This window comes from Eretmochelys imbricata, chromosome 1, assembly GCF_965152235.1.
Source record: "Eretmochelys imbricata isolate rEreImb1 chromosome 1, rEreImb1.hap1, whole genome shotgun sequence".
NCBI lineage: Eukaryota > Metazoa > Chordata > Testudines > Cheloniidae > Eretmochelys > Eretmochelys imbricata.
The window spans coordinates 110041293-110061089 of NC_135572.1; the positions used below are offsets into that span (position 1 = coordinate 110041293).

Genomic DNA, 19797 nt, shown 5'->3' on the forward strand with positions numbered 1-19797 from the left:
CACTTCCCGCTGCAGGTGAGTATGGGGGCGGGAGGGGGAGCTTCCGCTTCCCACCGCCAGTGAGTGCAGGGAGGTTGGGGAAAGGACGCCCCCCGTACTCACCGGTGGCGGAAAACAGAGCGATGCGACCCTAGCCGCCTCCGCTTTCCTTGCCCCGGCCCCAGTCGTGTCGCTCAGGGGGGTTGGCGAAAGGTCCTGCACTCACCTGCAGCGGGAAGCAGAGCACCACAGCTGGGAGCTGGCGGAGTGGAGCGGGCTGGGGCCGGGCTGCTCCGCTTCCGCCACTGCCGGTGAATGTGGGGCAGGATCCCTTCCTCCAAGCCCCCTCCCCTGAGCAACAGGGCTGGGGCAGCGAAGTGGGCTGCTCCCGGCCCCCCGCTAATTCCCCAGGCCACTCTGGGACTGCGGGGCCCCCAAAAGTGCCCCCCCCCGAAGCTTCTGCCTCCCAGACCCTGTGCGGGGGAGGGGAGGAAGAGCCCCTGACCGCCCCCGAGACCCTCTGCCCCTTATCCAACCCCTCGGCCACGGCCTGCTTAACACGCTGCTCAGAGCGGCGTGTCAGAGCTTTTACCACGTTGTATGCGAACCCACGTTATATCAGGTCGCATTATATCGGGGTAGAGGCGTACTTTTGAAACACTCTTCCGGAGCAATGAAATTATTTACAATTATTTTTAACTAGAAGATGATTGGTTTGTTTTGTTAGATTATGAGGAAAAAACTCAAGTATGTTGATATTTACATCAGACTGGAAAACACAACCCACTTACCATTGAAAAAAGTTATTCCCCATTCCTGAATTTAAAAAAAAAAAACAAAACCTGAATTTTGAAAACTAGCAAGTAAATTTTATTCTTTCGGAAGGACATCTGAGATCAAATTTATGGGAAAATTAATGAATTCTCCCTACCTCCAAAATTACTCTTTTTATTAGGTACAATACTCTGGATAGATTACCAGATAGAATGGGTCAACAGGAAGAACCAATCTCTCTTTTCCAGTGGCCAACAGGCTGCACAGAGTACAGCAAGAAAAGCACTTCTCATCCAGACCCTTTCTATGAATCGGTTGTTACTACAAGGGAAGGCTCATCACACTATACTGAGACAAGCAAAGAAGCTAGCTGGATAATAAAGCTATAAATCTGGAAATTCAGTTCTTAGTTTGAGGATGCTCAGTTATAGCAGATCCTAATTAAGCCCCTTTTGTGGCAACAAAAATGCACCTTTCTGAACAACAGCTCCAGAGGTTGATGATGGGGTAACTTTTGTGTGGGAAGTTGTTCATGTCTCATTGAAACAATCATAGCACAGTCCTTCCTCAAGGCAAAATCTAACCTCTTTCCCTCATGCAAGCCTCTATTAAGACACAGTAAAATGTGACCTCAGTAAATGCTCTCCTATCCCATTCATCTTAACAATCGAGACCATTTGGATATTAAAATTGTCACATAAAATCTAAAAATGAAAGTTGTATTTTAACTGTGCAACTTTTTCTTTTAAAAAAATTACATTAGAAGTTAACGTTACTACAGCGGAGTTAACTTGACAATATTGCACATCCTATTTGTTTCATAGTAAATATTATACAGCATAAACAGAGTGAAAGTAACCCCTTTATTTATTTATTTTATAGTGAAGTATTACCTAGGCAACTGTAAAATTTCTGATCCACCACTGTAGATTTCTTTTTTTAAATCTATATATCTGTTTATATTAATTGCCACTCCACAGCATTATAATAAATGTTTTCACTGCTGCTAGAACAGGGATTTTCAAACTTCACTGCACCATGACCCCAGGAGTGGGGACTGAAGCCTGAGCACACCCGAGCCCCACTGACCCTGGGAGCTGTAGTCTGAGTCCCAACACGCAGGGCTGAAACCCTTAGGCTTCAGGTGGTGGGGGTTGGGCTTCAGCCTTGGGCCCCAGCAAGTCTAAGCCAGCCCTGGCAACCCCATTAAAATAGAGTTGTGATCCACTTTGGGGTCCTGACCCACAATTTGAGAACCACTGTGCTAGAATATATATGGCACATTGTTCAGCACTGAAGGGATTTATGGTCATGCTTGCTGTGCATTAATAACCACATTTTTTGCAAAGTCACAACAGTACAAATCTGTAATTATTACTGCTTGTCTCTATTACTGTTAAGAAAGTTCCAGAGTACAAAAGTCACCCACACAATTTCATTGCCTATTATACTAATCCATCCTCCACCCACAAATAAATCTTAGTCCGGCCTCACAATACAGTAATGAAGATTAAGTAGCTCAGATAAAATCTATTCAACCACTGATATGATGATGCTGAAAAATGTGTGTCTTTTAAAAACAGTTTAAAGAAGTCACTTGTTGAATTTTATAAGACCTTTAGCCTCAGAAGAGAAATATTATGAAAACAAGTACATCCTAAAATAATCTCAGTCAGCTCCTATTAATACCAGTTAGAATTTTGATTGAATCATGTTGCATTGACTAGTGGTTTCCATTATTTAATTAGATATGGTGGCTTGACTCACAGTTGTATTTTTTACATTCTTATCTGTTTAAGAGATGCATTGTAACAACAGAATTGTGGTCATGCTGCTAATACCACAGCAACTTGATAAAGACAGTTTTACTGAAAACAGCAGCCACAGCTCAAATCTTGGAGCAGAAAAATGGGTTATTCAAATCTTCAGTTGAGTTAAAACACATTTACTAAAACTGTCATTATAATTTCTTTATAAATCTCATTTTATAAGACACTTATGCTTTCTACAGTTAATGCATGAGATACAAATAATTAAAACTTTTTCCGAACTATCCTTCATTAAGGACTATGGCCCAGAGCCACAAAGGTACTTAGATTCTTCAGTCCCGTTTTCAGGCCTCATTGCAACCCATAAAACTCCTGCTCAGCAGCTGCTCAATCCTGTAGGCACCTGAACTCACTCAGTGCCTAAGTTTTCAGCATAAATATTTCCTAGATGCATATGATTCTGCCCATGGGAAAGTGCACTGCTACCTCACTCCCACCTAAGCCCAAGAGCAATCCACAAACTGGCAAGAGGAAAGACAAGTGAATGCCTATTTTGTGTTCGGTGCCCAATCCAGTAGGTGTGTGGTATCATTCAATCCACTCACGTTATAACATTCAGCCCAATGATTGGAGCACTCAGCATGGGATGTGAGAGAACCAAGTTCAATTCCCCACTCTGCATAATGGGGAGAAAGGATTTGAATAGGCATCTCCTACTCCTAAGCAGCGTGTTTAACTCCAGAGCTATGGGATATTACAATGTGAGACTACTTCAATCTCTGCTGTTGAAGCTTTGGCTGAGTCACTGGAGCAGTGGGGCTGGAACCTGGATCTCCCACCTAAGTGATGCACTAACCATGAGGCTTTAGAGTCTCTCTCTCCACCCTCCCATGGTGGGTTCCTAGCAGAGCTAGGCACCTCTCTGCAGCCTGGATGTAGGTTACTATCTCCATTAAAAGGGTAGAGCTTAAGAAACCTCTCCCATCCACATCTGCCACTGGCTAGTTTAGGTTGCTCCTCGCCTAGCCAGCTAGCTTTTGGGAATCACATTCTAAGATGCCTATCCTCTCCCCATTCATCGTGTACCAGGTTTGGGCACCTAACTCAGGCTTTGTGGATTGCAACACTGTTCCTATGACTTTTTAGGTGCCTAGAAGTTAGGCACTGCAACACTCAGCACAAGTCCCTTTGTGGATCCAGACCTACGTGAGTATTTTTTAAAAAACTAAACAAATATCAAACCCAACATTAATCCATACCTGCTTGTTTATGTTGGCCCCTGCTTGAACCAACCAGATCAGGCACTGAGGATGTCCTCCAAAAGCAGCAATATGGGCTGGTGTTTGGGCAAAACGTGTTGTGCAGGCATTTACAGTAGCGCCAGCTCTCACTAATTGCATTAGACACTCCAGCTTAAATAGACAAGGGGAAAATAATTCAGAAATATTACCCATCAAATATACCCTGATACTTTACAGATCACTGATTAAATTAAAGGCGAAAGTGGAACAATATCAGTTTAAATTGACCATTAGTGGAAGCAGGCTGAACAACATGACTAACAAAATAATAAACTGGGCCTTCACCACCTCTTCCAGGTTTCTCAGGGTATGTCTATACTACCCGCTGGATCAGCAGGCAGTGATCGACCCAGTGGGGATTGATTTATCGTATCTAGTCTAGATGTGATAAATCAAACCTGAGCGCTCCCCCGTTGACTCCTGTACTCCACCATCGCGAGAGGCGCAGGCGGAGTCAATGGGGGAGCATCAGCAGTCGACTCACCATGGTGAAGACACCATGGTAAGTCGATCTAAGTACATCGACTTCAGCTACATTAGTCACATAGCTGAAGTTGCATAACTTAGATCGATTCCCCCCCTCTTCCCTCAGTGTAGACCAGGGCTCAGTCACTAAAGAAGTAGCCAAGAGAAATTTAATTCTTGCCAAAAAATCTTTAACAAACCCAACACCATTAATTTGATAAGGAAAAAACTGATACTTTAGAGATGATTATAGTAGGGATTTATATAATGTTTGCTTCTGTCAGAAAAGGTGTTAAGTTTCTGATCTGGAAAGTTGTGAATGCGACTTTAAACAGACACGGTCAAGTAGCATTTGCTAGAACTTTGTTTATTCAATAAACTAAAACCTACCGTGAACTTAAATGTTCTCAGGAAAGTTTAAAAGGAAGGGAGCATGAAGAGTATGCAATAAAGAATTACAACTAAAAATTCTACTTTAATATTTCCCTGAAGCTTTGGAAACCCAAACTCTAAAAAGAAAGTAAAATGCTTATTAACTTTTCAGTGCCCTTGCTGAGCTCAATGACAAAAGTAACACAAAAACGCTGAAGAGTATGTGCATTACAATTCTTTCCATTTAAAATTTCTGTAGTGCATTCAGTGGTAACATGGCAAAAGGATCTGTTTGGGTTTTTTGGTTGTCTTTTCAAATATGATCACTTTGGCAGTTTCTCTTTATAGTAACTCTTCACTTAACGTTGTCACATTGCTGATCTATTAGGGAACAAGCTCGTTTAAAGTTGCGCAATGCTCCCTTATAACAAAGTTTGGCAGCTGCCTGCTTTGTCCACTGCTTGCAGGATTCTCTGAAAGAACAGCCCCTCCTTGTGGGGATTAGAACCGGGGGGGCCAGCAGCCCCCCCATCAGCTCCCCTAAATTCCCTGTAAGGTATGTGGCTTGGCAACTGCCCAGCAGCAGTTCAGGTGGCCCTCCCCCCACTGCCATGCTGATCCTTCCCTCTGCCTTGGATCCTGCCCTCTGCCCAGAGGGTGGTGGGGGACAGGGGTGCTGATATCAGGATGTCCCCCTGCTTCTTCCTCCCCCCCCATACCCCTCTCTACCAAGCAGAGGAGGGGGACAGGGCTCAGGGACAGAAGGAAGGGAGCTTGCTGGAAGCGGTTGCTTCCTGTTTGATCTGCTTAAAAGAGCAACATACTTGAAGTGGGATCAGAGTACTTAAAGGGGCAATGCACCTCTCTCTCTCGCTCACTCATGCACGCACCCCCCAGCACTTTGGAAAGTCAGCACCTTTACAGCCGTGCATATGCTGTCAGGAGGAGGGATCGGTATGCTCCAGCTGGATAGCATGGGCTCATCATCATGTTCAGTTTTTGCAGGGAAGGGTTTGCAGCTACTGCCCTACATCTATCGTGTTTCCTCCCTCCTGCCTCAGTCCACGCTTGTAGAGTGTGAGACTACATTAACAGCAGTGTATTAACCCTTGAGGGCTCAACCGAGTGCTAGTTCATCGTTTAGCAGCAAGGCATTCCCGGGGAAATATTCCACCCTCTTACTCCACCACTTCAACCAAGCTTCACAATCATTCATTGCTGTGTACAATATTAAACTGTGTTTAAAACTTATACTGTACATGTATATAATGTCTTTTGTCTGGCGAAAAAAATTTCACTGGAACTTAAACCACCCCCCCCCCCTTTACATTAATTTTTATGGGGAAACTGGATTCGCTTAACATGGTTTCGCATAAAGTTCCATTTTTCAGGAACATAACTACAACATTAAGTGAGGAGTTACTGCATTCTGACATTCAATCTCATATCATACTATGCTGAAATTTTTAATATTTCAACATTAAAATAATTATGAGAATGCTTTGAAAAGACGTCAGATTAGTAGGGGGTAGCAGAATTGCAAAGGTAATGGCTTAGAGAAAAGTGGTTGGAAAATTGTGTCACACAATAGCACCAACTTTTGGCCTTCAGGAACAGGAATCGTTAGGAAGTTAGTTTATGTACAAACATACATTTGTTTTATACTAGGCATCACTGTAATATGCTTAATTTTACTCTAAAGAGTAAAGAGCATGTAGATCAAAGTTTTCAAGTCAAATGACTAAAATCAGGCATTTTGGTTTGAAAATTTTAACAAATACATGATCACTACATATATTTTCTAAACTTCAACTGTAATTGGGCAAATGTGTTGTGGCATTAGCGACTGTCCCTACCAGTTTAATAAAAAAGTTAAAATTCAATCTGTAATTTACGAATTTATAGATTTAGTTTTAAGAGAACTTTGATTACTAACTGTACTTCTCTGCTGAGAAAACAGGATGTATAAACAGCATACAGGAAATAAAATGCATTAAAAACTCTCAGTGGATTTAAGATTGGGTATAAAGGAAATATAGTAACTCACCATGCAACAGAGAGGGTTCAGAGAAGAGCCATGAGAATGATTAAGGATTAGAAAACATGCCTTATAATGACAGCCTCAAACAGCTCAATCCATTTAGCTTAACAAGGAGAAGGTTTAGGGGAAAACTGATTATAGTCTATAAGTATCTACATGAGGAGCAAATATTTAATAATGGACTCTCACTCTAGCAGAAAAGGGTATAACACGATCCAATGGCTGGAAGTTGAAGCTAAACAAATTCATAGTGGAAATAACATATACATTTTTAAGTGAGGGTAATTAATCATTAGAACAATTTACCAAGGGTTGTGGTGGATTCTCCATCACTGATAAATTTTTAAATCAAGAATGGATGTTTTTCTAAAACATATGCTCTAGGAATTATTTGGGGAAGTTCTATGACCTATGTTTTATGGGAGGTCAGGCTAGAAGATCACAATGGTTCCTTCTGGCCTTGGAATCAACGAATAAAAGTATCTTGGGGTGAGCAAAGAAGTATAGTGCTAATGAGCCTAGCTCCCACAAACCCTAACATTCAACATGGGAGAAGGTATTCTTTGAAAAGAAATAAATAGATGCTAAAACAACTGCAGTAATAATTAAGAGTTATATCAAGGGGTAACGAACTTAAAGATGCTGTAATAGAGATACAGTTGTAGTAGTGGTGTGAACTCTGCAAAATTTGACCACCATTACCAACACTGGTTAGCCTCCACTGGTGTTTACACACCAAGGCCCCCAATGTTGTTGATGGGTTACCATAATCAAGCAGGGGTAAATAATTTGTTTAAGACATCAGTTACAGCCAGCGGCCCATCCACCAACGTTACAAACAAAGGCGAAATTGAACCAGCATTAGCAATTGTAGGAGATTTTGCAACATAAAGACTAAGCTATCTAAAGGTTCCAGTGAAAGTGCTAATCTTTCACTCTGCCAAGAGCAAAGGATTTTTCTTTTTTTATCATATAAATCCAGATTACTGGCCTGAAGAGAGGCAGGGAAACCTTAATGACCACTTACTGTGAGCTACACGTAGGTCATAGTCTGTCAACTCCAGAGAAAAGCAATGCAACTGCAGAACCAGTGCCCTTCTTCTAGCATTTAAGGTTGATTTGTAACCCACACTAACATGGTTTCAAAGCCTGTAACTCAACAAGGTTATTTTTAAAATGTTTTTTTTTTTTTTTAAACTTCTTCTCTAATTTTAAGAAATCTAATAATAGAGAGGATGAGTTGCTGCACTTCATTGAAAGTCAGAACATGTGGCCTTCTGCCTCATGGACTGAGAGACCTGCTTCTCGGAGTCCCAACTCCATCAGAAAATGGAAGTAGCTGCTAGTCAGGAAGAGGCCAGAATCCCTTATTCTTGTCCCATGGACTCGAACACTGAGCACTGGTTTTGGTCATCACCTTTTTGGTTTCTTTAATAAAAAAAAAAAAAAAGAATATTTTTCAAGTTCATGATATAGCTACAATGGGGATTGGGAATCAGGGTTAATCAGAGGAAGATGGGGAGGATTCCAGGGATTTACACTTACAAGATGGGGAAGGGGGATACTGGATTACGTATTTTTTTTTTAAGTTGCAGCCCAAAGAGGAATAGAATTTACTTACCTTACATTATATATATGAAAAGTAAAATAGTCCAACAACAACAACAGTCAAGGATCACAAAACAATCAAGTATTAAAAAAGTAAGAGGCAAGCTGATATGGTCATGGAAAAAATATGGCCAATTAGTCAAGGATTTAAAAAAAACCCAAAAAAACAAAACCACCACATAAATGTAGAAGGAAAGCATTTTAAAAAAAACAAAACAAAACAAAAACCCACCACTATCTTGGTGCTGTATTCCTGCCCTCAATTCCCTTGTCTGGATGCTGGCTATTTAGATCATATATTCTTTTATATACTGACCTATCTTACAGCTCTGTACAACACCCAGCATAATTCAAGGCACTATATAAATGAACTAGACAATATTTTCTTGAATACTAACTAATTTGGATGCATTTTAGAGTAGCAGCCGTGTTAGTCTGTATTTGCAAAAAGAAAAGGAGTACTTGTGGCACTTTAGCGACTCAAAATTTATTTGAGCATAAGCTTTCGTGAGCTACAGCTCACTTCATCGGATGCATTCGATGAAGTGAGCTGTAGTTCACGAAAGCTTATGCTCAAATAAATTTGTTAGTCTCTAAGGTGCCACAAGTACTCCTTTTCTAATTTGGATGTAGCTGATTTTCCAGGAATCCCTTAGTGTCCCAGGAGACAAGCATATCTCAGTTTTCAGGGAATACACAGAAAACAGTGACTGCTCCAGAGGTATCTAAGGTAAAAAGGAGCAGCTTGGGATTGACTCTGGTTTATATTCATGAACATATTTCAACACCAAATCCTACCAGTGGAGGTCCATACTGGCAAATGAGCCCTCAGACCTTATGAATACCAGGGCACAGTTACCTGCTATTACAATTAATCATATATTTTCTTACTGTTTTTTGTTTTAGAACTGTTCTCTATTTGTAATACTTTCTTAGAAACTAGAATACGGCATTTATCTTCCTACTACCTTTACCCTTTTCCATTTACAAATATTGATCCTGGTCATCCCTTCCTTACCTTCCCAACCCTCCAAAAAAATTTAGTCTCTTTCTAATAAAACTAGCCATTTCAGTTTGCTTCCTTGTGGGGGCAGTCACCAAGATAACAGTTCTTGTTTACTGATATTAGTCAAAACATCTACTTTTTTTTTTAAAAAAAATAATCTATGAAGATAGTGAGGCAGAGTCTCTTCTGTACCCAGTACCTGCTTGGTGCAGGAGGGAGTGGGTGTCTACAAAGGAGCAAGCTGGGGCTCTACAATCCTGGGAATTGTTCTACACAAGTCCCAACATACATAAGAATGCTGGTCTAAGGTTTGCCTGATGGCTTTGGCACCCATAAGGAGTACTCCACCGGTCAGGGATGACCAGAGCACAATAATGTTTCAGCTACATCCCCTACATGGGGATGAGGGTAGCCTAGGAGCTGGATTCACATCACTAGGTGACTGACCCATGCCAAGAGAATCGGTAGCTGGGATGGGAAGATCTGTCACATTTATGGCCTCTTTGCTCTTCTAGAGCAGCAGAAAGGGGCTAGAATAGGGAGGAGAGTCAGGTCCAGTAATTTATTTTTTTTATAAACAAATGTTTTTAAAATCCACAATATGTTTAGAAATACAATTAATTTCACCTCCAGTTATGATAATTTTGAACTAGAATAAGCTCCACTCAAGAAAACGCAAGAGCAGGAAAAAAAGTGTGTGCATAAGTTCAATGGAAGTGGCTGTTTTCATTTCTCAGCAACACGCTGTAATTATGTTTATCTAATAAAAGATGTTCCCAAATTTGTGATCTGGTACAAAAATACCTGGAACTAATTACCTGATAAATGTCTATTTAAAATATTGTATTTTCCCCTAGCACAAATATAAGAAAAGGTTTGTAATTGAAATATACTACATCAATGTGTACAGAAACTCTTCATAAACCCAGATACAGCAAGGCTCTGCTACAGCAAAGGAATTCACTGAGGTTTAATGAACCAGCTCTGTCCCAACCTTGGAGAACTGAATTGAGGCGCCTTAATTTAACCGTGTCCTGCTTATCCTCTTTGTTGGCTTGCCCTCTTGGCTCTCTCCTCAAAGGCTTAGCCTCTTTTAATTGAGCTAATTGCTCTGACTTGCCACACTGCCAAAAGTGCAGCAATCTAAGAGCACTAAAATATTAGCTATGTTTTCATGTATCCTATCTGTATGCAAAACTGTATACAAACAAATCTTCTGCATTCCCTTTAGTATTTTCATTAAAGACAGACGTCTGGCCACGGCTTGAAGGCCTGACTGGTTCCTCTACACGTTCCTTTAAGAACCTTATAAAGCCTGATATAAAAAGCAATGGTTAAAGGCACAAACGGCTGCCCTGCCCCCCATAATACAAGAAAGGAAAGAGCCGGAATAAGGCTTACAGACAGAAAAGTCACAAAAGACGAGGGGAAAGAACCATTTTCAGGGACTGGGGAAAATAAGGGAGTTAACGTTCAGATGTTTGGGGGCCACCACACTTCCTTCACACAGGGCCACGTCCTGCCCGCAGTTATAATACACAACTGTCTCCGGGGACCCAGACCCGACACAAGGGCTGTGGCGCGACCCAGCGCGTCCTTTCACCTCCCAGGCACGGCAGCGAGGGAGCCGCCAGGGCACAGATCCCCCCTTGCCGCTCACACGCAGGGCCCCTGGGCCGCGCTCCGCCCAGCGATCGCCTCCTTCCCAACGCACACACCGGTCGTCACAACACGGGCACCAAAACAGAGCCAAGTCTCCAGGTGGAGCCTGCGCGCGCAAGAAGGACCGTTACTAGACCGGGGGGGGGGGGGGGGGGACGAAAATGTGGGTCCTCAGGTAACTCAATACCCCGCCCCGCCCCCGCGCGCTGGGGGAGGAGCACCTGCCCCCTCCTCCTCCCCATTGGCTCCCGCAGCCGCTGCCAGTGACCCCGGCACCTTTCGAAAGCTTGGCCAGGGGCCACCGATCTGTCCCTGTCAATAAAGCGCCGGGGAGGGGGCGGCGAGCGCCCATGGGGCCGGCCGGGCTCATTCGGGGCACCGGGCCCGATGAGCTGCGGCGCTTCCTCGTCCCATCAGCAAGCGCCGGCTGCCGGGGCCCGAGTCGCCGCCCCTCCTCCGGGCCCGATGCCGAGGCGGCCCCGGCTCTCTCCCAGGACGTGGACAGGCCCCCCACAAGAGCCCGACCCGCCCCACGTCCCCCCCAGCGCGGGGCCGACAGGAGCGCCCCCCACAGCCCGCTCCCTTGCGCTCCCTGGGGGGTGGGGACGGCACCGAGACTCCCGCTGAGCCGGGTGGCGGTTCCCGGGCCGTCCACCCGCGGCAGCGAGCACGGCAAGATGGCGCCGTGCGAGCCTGGGGTCCCGCGGGGCAGCGCCCCCTCCCCGGGCCGGGCCGCACCTTGCCGAAGTGCGCGGCCCAGTGGATGGGCGTCCAGCCGTAGAAGGAGTCCTCGACGGCCAGGTCGGAGCGGGGCGAGCCCTGCAGCAGCGCGCACAGGCTGGGCAGGTCCCCGTCGCGGCAGGCGCGGTGCAGGGGGAAGCGCAGGGTCAGCAGCTCCTCGCTGGAGAATCCCGCCTCCGGGCCGACTCCCAGCGACATGGTGACAGGGGGCGACGGAGGCTCGAGGCTGCTGCCGAGTCCCGACCGACTCCGAGCACAAAGAACCAGGTGGGGCGGGCGCGTGGCTCCTCCCCGAGCGGCGTGGGCGGAGCGGCCAGCGCGCGGGGCGGCGGGGAGGGGAGCGGTTGGATGGGGGCCGCGCGCGCGCGCTGAGTGTTCCTGCGGCCCCTCCCCCTGTCACCGCCTGCAGGCCGCCCGCCGCTGGTGCCGCTTTGGCCGCGAGCTTGACCGGGAGCTGGAGGGAGCGCGCGCAGCATCGGAGCGTTGGCCCTGTGATGACGACAGTCCGATCCCGCGCGCTCCGGCCACCCCGCCCGGCGCCGCGCAGGGCCTAGCCGCTCAGGGAGTCGAGGGGACTAAGCTGGGGGCGGCAACGAGCAGCCCAGAGAAGCGTCACAGGAGCCGCTCCAGGGCGGGCGTGCAACGGTGCCTCAGACTGATCATGGGCAGCCTCGCCTTAGTGTCAGGCGTTCCTGGGGAGTCGATTTTTGTCACCCAAATCAACTATATCCGTCCATAATGCAACTTTACATCTAGGCAAGGGGGGTGCCAAGAGCTACTGAAGTGAACTGTAAATCCTGTATATAATGGAAACCACTTCAAGCCCTAGGGTGCAGGAGCAGCGCTAGTTCCAGCATCTATGCTAGGCACAGTAAGAAAAATGCTGCTGGAGACTTTATCACAATTAGCTTTAAGGCTGTTTAATTTGTATCAATTGATGTGATATTGAGAATTTGTGTTTTTGAGTCATAAAGTTCTAACTTTTTGACTCTCAGTATCCACTGCCATCAGTTCCATTGTCGGATCTTCCCCTTTCCCACAGCTGTGAACAGTTACGTTGTTAAATAGAAAAAAGCTTAAAAATAAATGGTTGAAATTATTAAAAAAATTGAATTCTGCCAAGGCTATTTATAGTCCAGCTGGTGTCTGAAGTGGTGAGAAAATGTACACTTGCCATCTCTCCTCCATCCAATTGTACTGCTGCTGCAACTTACATTATGTAGCTACCATAAAATCAATGCTCTCTCACAGCAACCAAACATGATTCTGGATCCTGAGCAAGAACAGAATTTTGCACTTTCAAAAGGAACAGATCCATTTTTCAAAACGGATCATATGGTGGTTGTAGCTCTTCAAAACATCCTGGTTCCAAGATATTGTGAAAAGAAAAAGGACTATTGTACTTACACCACTCATCAGTTTAAAGGACCCTGGGTACAAAAATTGCCTTTGCAAAACTGATGAATTCATGGCTTAATGTATTTTGTGTCATCAAATATTTTCAATTAAATATGAAAAGAGAAGAGCTCTTGCCATTCATGTGGAATGTATAAAACACAAAGATGCTGTGAAAAATCAGAAATGAACTCTTTTTTTTAAAAAAAATCAAAGAGGACACACTTCAGGAAAGTCTAGTGACAGCAGAAAAAATACAAGAAATTTACCATGGCGTGATTGATCATTTATTTTAATCAAGATTGGTGCAACACATGGCTTCCAAAATGTCTATCAGATTCACAAATTGTGCAAAAAAACAAAACACCCACCAACCCAAGTCTTCTGAACCTACAAAAGCACCTAGAATTCCTAAAAGTGGCACTGAAATTGAAGCAATTTTTAGTTAATGATCTCAAATTAGAACATTTTTCTCCTCAGTCAGAACAGATCCCTCCAATAGGGGAAATAAATGTTTCCTGATTTCTGTTGGTTATTTTTCAAAGATGGAAGGGATTTAAAAATGGCTTACTTGATTTTTACCACGATAATGAGGAGACAAGTAATGCTATTGTTGTAGGTATTTCAAACATAGAAGAAAGTGACCTTATATAAAGTGTGTGGTCTTGTGTAGCTAGTAACGTCTCTGACTTTGGAAAAAAACAAGTCAGTTTACCAGAAACTAAAACAAATGAATGACAGAATGGTTCAGATTGGATGCAAGTGCAATGTGATTCATAACTGTTAAAAATGGCATGAAAGCTAACTTTTTTAAAGGGTTCCACAGCCTATCCTGGCAATTACAGGCTGGTGCATCTAATGTCAGTACCAGTCAAATTGGTAGAAACTATAACAAAGCAACTGAATTATCAGACACAAAGATAAACGCAATTTGTTGGGAAAACATGACTTTTGTGAGGGAAAATCGTGCTTTACCAATCTATTAAAATTCTTTGAGTATGTCAACAAGCATATAAATAAGGGTGATGCAGTCGATACAGTTACTCCTGGGGGAATTCTGTGCCTAAAAATTCTGTGCACAATATTTTAAAATTCTGCAAAATTCTGCATATTTTATTTGTCAAAATAACACAATATAATCACACCAGTTTCAATTATTTTTGGTCATTTGTTTCAAAATACCTGTCTGCAAGTATGTCTGTAACAATACAAACAACAAAAAAGATTCAGGAAATGTTTGACAAATAGATTCCTTACTAGGCATATTAAAACAGAACTCTGAGTAATAATTCATTTAAACTACAATATAGAACCGTATTTCCCACACCCTGCAGAAGCACTGCAAAGGCTTGAGGGAGTCAGGGGTAACGGAGGAGCTGAGGGAGAGGGAAGTAAATTGCTGGGAAGGAGTCTGGGTGTGAACTTGGAGGGTTGTTGGGTATGGGTGGGAAAAGTATGGAACAGGTATTTTAGGGGGGTGGGGAAGGATTGTTAGGGAGCTTCCCCCATGCAGACCCTAGCTGACCCCTAGCCTCTCCCATTCAGTCAGGCACATCTGCCCTTGTCCCCATGTGTCCTGCACCCCCACTCAGACATCCCCCTCCCCATATGGCTCTGTACCTCCTCCTCATCCCCATGGTCTCTGTGCCCCCACCCAGCCACTCCCCTATGTAGCTCTGCACCCCCTTTGCCATCACCATGTGGCCCTGCACCTCCCTCCCGCCTGTGGCTCTGTGCCTCCACTCCCATTCAGCCCCTTCTCCAGTCTGTCCTCCCCTTTCTGACCCCTCTCCCCCAGCACCCCACCCTGTCATTCTCCCCATAGCCCCTCTCTCCTGACCTGGCCTTACAGGTGTTGTGAAGAAAGCAGGCTCCTTCCCTGGCTGGCTGGGAGCTGCTGCTTTGTTCTATCTCTACAACGCTCTCTGGTGGACAAAAGGCAGAACTGCAGAAGTTATTTTCTGTTGGGAGCGGCTGCTGTTCTTGCACCATAGCGTCCTCTGGTGAGCAAAAGCTGGAACTGCAGCAACATTTTGGCAGAAGCTTTTTTCCCTACAAAAAATTAAAAATATGCACAGCTCATTAATTATGCACGTGCACAGTATTCTCCCAGGAATAATATAGTGTGCTTTTTTTTTCAGAAAGCGTTTGACAAGTTCCCTCACCACAGGCTTTTAAGTAAGCAGTTATGGGACAACAGGGAAGGTCCTCTTATGGATCAATAACTTGTTAAAAGGTAGGACAGAAAGAGTAGCAATAAATAGTAAGTTTTCACAGTGGAGTGGAGTCCCCTAAGTATCTGTTCTGGGACATGTGCAGTCTACATATTCATTTGTGATCTGGAAAAGGGAGTTAACAATGAAGTGGAAAAGTTTTCAGATGATACAAAATTATTCAAGATAATTAAGTATAAAGCACACTATGAAGAGTTACAAAGGAATCTCACAAAAATTGAGTGACTGGACAACAAAATGGCAGATGAAATTCAACATTGATAACTTCCAAGTAATGAATGTTGAAAAAAATAATCCCAACTATACGTATATAATGATGGGTTCTAAATTACCACTCAAGAAAGAGATCTTGGAGTGATTGTGGATAGTTTTCTGAAAATGTCAGGTGAATATACTTCAATGGTCCAAAAGGCTAACAATGTTAGGAACTATTATGAAAGGGATAGAAAATAAGACAGAAAATATCATAATGCCAACTATATAAGTTCATGGTGTGCCAATTATGGCTGCCTTATCTCAAAAAGGATATACTGGAATTGGAAAAGGTTCAGAAAAAGGCAACAAAGATGATCAAGGCTATGGAATGGCATCCATAAGAGGACAGACTAAAAAGGATTAGGGATGTTCTTAGAAAGGAGATGATTGGGGGTATATGATAGAGGTCTATAAAACCTTGACTAGTGTGGGAAACAAGTGTTTTTTACCCTTTCCCACAACACAAAAACCAGAGGACACCTAAATAAATGAATAGGCAGCAGGTTTAATATAAACAAGAGGAACTACTTTTTCAAACAAAATGCACAATTAACCTGTGGAACTCATTGCCATGGGATGTTGTGAAGGCCAAAAGCATAACTGGGTTTAAAAAAGAACCAGATAAGTTCATGGAGGATAGGTCCATCAATGCCTATTAGTCCAGCTGATTAGAGATCAACCCCATGCTCTGGGCAACCCTAAGCCTCAGATTGCCAGACACCAGGAGGGGAAGACTGGGTGGATCTCTACAAAACTGCCCTGCCCTGGATCTCTGGTATTGGCCACTCTGGGAGATAGGATACTAGACTAGATGGACTATTGATCCGACCCAATATGGTAGTTCTTATGCGTATAAGAAACTTCTTCATAATGTGCCAATGAGGTATCTGTCCTTCTGCCTGCAATGGAATGAGTCCTACCACACTGGCCTGCATTAAAGCAGCGTGGATAAAAATACAGGATGTTTTTGAATTTATTTTTTAAATCAGGTTTTTTTTATTTAAATAGGATTTACTTGTTATTTTAAAAATAAGCCTGTTTATAATGAAATCTGAATTTAATACAAAATTTGTTAAGGCCTAAATTTATTATAGTTTCTTAAAATATTTAAATCAAAAATAAATATGCTGAATCCATGAAAATTCCTGTCCCCAGACTTTGTCTCCTGAACCCCAGCTGGAGATGATTCTCAAAGAAGAGGAAAAAGATAAAAATGAGTAACAGAAGCCCCAAATCACCTCTCTCCCCTCTTCTCTACTCACAGCATCAACACCACTTGAAAGAAAAGGAAGCATCATTGAACTGGGGGTGGGGTCCTGGCTGACAAGAATCCAACTAGACTGCTGTAAGCATGTGGTAAGATAAATCCTTTTGCTTTAAATTCACTTAGTTTGTTAAGTTAGGCATTAGTTTGTGTTTTACCTTTTATTTCTTTGTAACCAATTCTTACTTTTATGCCTCATTACTTGTAATCACTTAAAATCTAAATTTCTGTAGTTAATAACTTGTTTTACCTACACCAGTGTGTGTTTGGACTGAAGTGTTTGGGAAACTTCATTTGGGATAACAAGATTTGTGCATATCATTTTCTGTTAATGAAACAACGGACTTTCTATGAGTTTGTATTGTCCATGAGGGTACTGGGCAATACAAGACACACATTTCTGGGGACAAGTCTAGGACTTGGAATTTGATGATGTTGCTCTGTAATATAATTTAGGCATGGCTAACTGTATCACTCTTACGATATAGCTGGGAGTAATTTACATGCTGGAGGCTCTGAGTGAACAGGTCAGGAGTGGCTGCTCCCACACTAAAGCAGTGTAAAAGGTTCCCCAGGTTGGAGTACTGAGGGGACACAGCTGTTCAACAGTCCAGATTGTACTCTAGGTAATGTCACAGTAGCAAAAAGATGCACCAAATTTAGTGTAAAGGTTCTTTTTAGTTGTAAATCAATATGTCGTAATAGTTATATCAACCAATGAGAATGCACCTTTCTTTATAAAATAACTGAAATAAAATAGAAATATTGATTAAAATCAATTATTTAAACCAAGGCTTTTAAATCCATATGTTGGTTTAAATAGCTGATTTAAATTGCCTTGATTTAAAATCAATCCACTCTGTATTAAAAGCATATTTATTTCAGAGGGGGAAAATTATGCCAAGATTATTTGGGAAGCATTCAGTGAGGATGATCAGGAATCTCTCTTTGTTAAATTTACTTCCTACATAACCTGATGGGAGTATTTTTGAAGCACTCAAAAAGCTAGAATGCAACAATACCAATTGTATAGAATTAGACTGTCATTCTAAACTAAAGAGAAGGAAAGAGGACCATCAGTGCAGGCTATTTTGCGCAATCTCTATAGAACAGGTGAAAATCTGAGGAGGAAGCAGATAAGGGATTGTCAATATGCAGTGCATATCGTTAGAAATGGTATGATGGAGACATCTGTTTCCAAACGTGTCAGTCCTCTTACTGGACAATGAAGTGGAATGGTTTGATACTGAGAAGCGGGCTGAAGTTCTTAACCTTGAGATTGATTTTAATAAGCTATATGATGAGTACAGCATTTTACAGCAAATTAGAAAAATAATTTCAAAGGAGCAAAAAGCTGATCAAAGATGCTGGAAGTTTTCAAAAAAATACCACACATTTTTAAACTTGTATCTTTCATGCTTTCAATTCCAGTCTCAAATAAAAATCCTTTTGCAGTATGCAGGTTAGTGACTCAGCTTGGGAGGAAAGAAAGGAACTGATTAAGTGAACGTATTGTGAAAGCAAAGCTAGGTATAGGTACACTGAAGTATGTCTTGTGATGACATTTATGAATGTCAGAAAGTCTCCAGATTTGCTGAAAACAGCAAGAAATTACAGGTTTAAGAAGAAAAAAAACCATGAGCAAAGGCATTCAACTACAGGAGAACCAACTTATATAAGTTAAATGAAATAAAATGTGTTTATTTATAAAGTCTAATGAATGCCTTTTGGCTGTATCACTCATTTGGTGATGGTATACTATTTTCGCAGCTCTGATAAATCTTGAGTTTTGCTTTGGTGTTGTATTTTGATGATTTCCAGATGGTATTTAAGCTCCTGAAGGTGTTCCTGGATTTATTGATTTTTTTTTTTCCAGATGTCCTGGCTTGTTCCACCATTCTGGCTGATGGTGCTGCCCAAGTATGTGAATGTTTCTACATTGGTGAGAACATAATCCTCTATCCGTACTGGTGATGGTGAGGCAATATTAAAGGTCATGATATCTGTCTTATTGTGGTGGAGTCGAGTTATTTTTTCTTGTATATGGTGTTGGGTATGTGATAGGAGAGCTACATCATCTGCGAAGTCCAGGTCTTCAAGGGATGAGAAGAGTGTCCATTTAATGCCTCTTGGCATGTCTTATGTTGTACGCCGCATTACCCAGTTGATCTTTTGGCCTAGAACAATCTCAAACCAAGATCTATGGACACAGTGCAGCCAAGAGGATCTGAGCACCATCATTGCCAGGAGGCATGAATCATAGAATCATAGAATATCAGGGTTGGAAGGGACCCCAGAAGGTCATCTAGTCCAACCCCCTGCTCGAAGCAGGACCAATTCCCAGTTAAATCATCCCAGCCAGGGCTTTGTCAAGCCTGACCTTAAAAACCTCTAAGGAAGGAGATTCTACCACCTCCCTAGGTAACACATTCCAGTGTTTCACCACCCTCATAGTGAAAAAGTTTTTCCTAATATCCAATCTAAACCTCCCCCACTGGAGATGGATTGGTCATGTGCTTAGGATGGAAACTGATTCCATCACCAGAGTAGCAATAAGATGGACACCTGAAGGCAAGTGAAAACAACATGGCGAAGAGCTATGGAAGCCGAGCTGAAAAACCTGGGGCACAGCTGGGGAACCACTGAAAGACTTGTCAGAAACAGACAGGAGTAGAGGAGCTTCGCCCTAAATGGCAGAGGCATAATAGGAACATGATGATGATGATGATACTGTTTTCCTTTGGTTATTTTTAAATAAAATTAAACACACACAAAACATTTAAACAAGCATTAAAAATGAAGTAGCCTATACCCTATCACACTTTTAAAAATAAGATTCACAATACAACTGGTAATTTTCCATATTGTTTATTCATGTCATGAGCATGAACTCTGCATGCACATGAAAAATCTGACACACATGCTGGTCCT

The 19797-nt window shown here is 42.8% G+C and overlaps 1 protein-coding gene and 1 long non-coding RNA gene across 5 annotated transcripts in view; one reads left to right on the forward strand and one right to left on the reverse strand.

Moving 5' to 3' along the window:
* ANKRD10 (ankyrin repeat domain 10) overlaps window positions 1-11979 on the reverse strand; it is a 50412-nt gene extending 38433 nt beyond the window's left edge. The window contains exons 1-2 of one of the 4 annotated variants that reach the window (XM_077813503.1): window positions 11716-11979; window positions 3782-3934 (exon numbers count right to left, since the gene is read on the reverse strand). In XM_077813503.1, the coding sequence (XP_077669629.1) occupies window positions 3782-3934; window positions 11716-11916 (354 nt within the window). In that variant the 5' untranslated portion in view covers window positions 11917-11979. Of the gene's footprint in view, window positions 1-3781; window positions 3935-6707; window positions 8184-10918; window positions 10938-11253; window positions 11287-11715 lie in introns of those variants that run through there. The other 3 variants (XM_077813531.1, XM_077813522.1, XM_077813513.1) reach the window with 3 other exon arrangements.
* Window positions 11123-18873, forward strand: LOC144262997 (uncharacterized). The gene is made up of 3 exons (XR_013345693.1): window positions 11123-11152; window positions 16867-16958; window positions 18743-18873. It is a non-coding gene; the product is annotated as an uncharacterized LOC144262997 (long non-coding RNA).
* The last annotated feature ends 924 nt before the right edge of the window (window positions 18874-19797 follow it).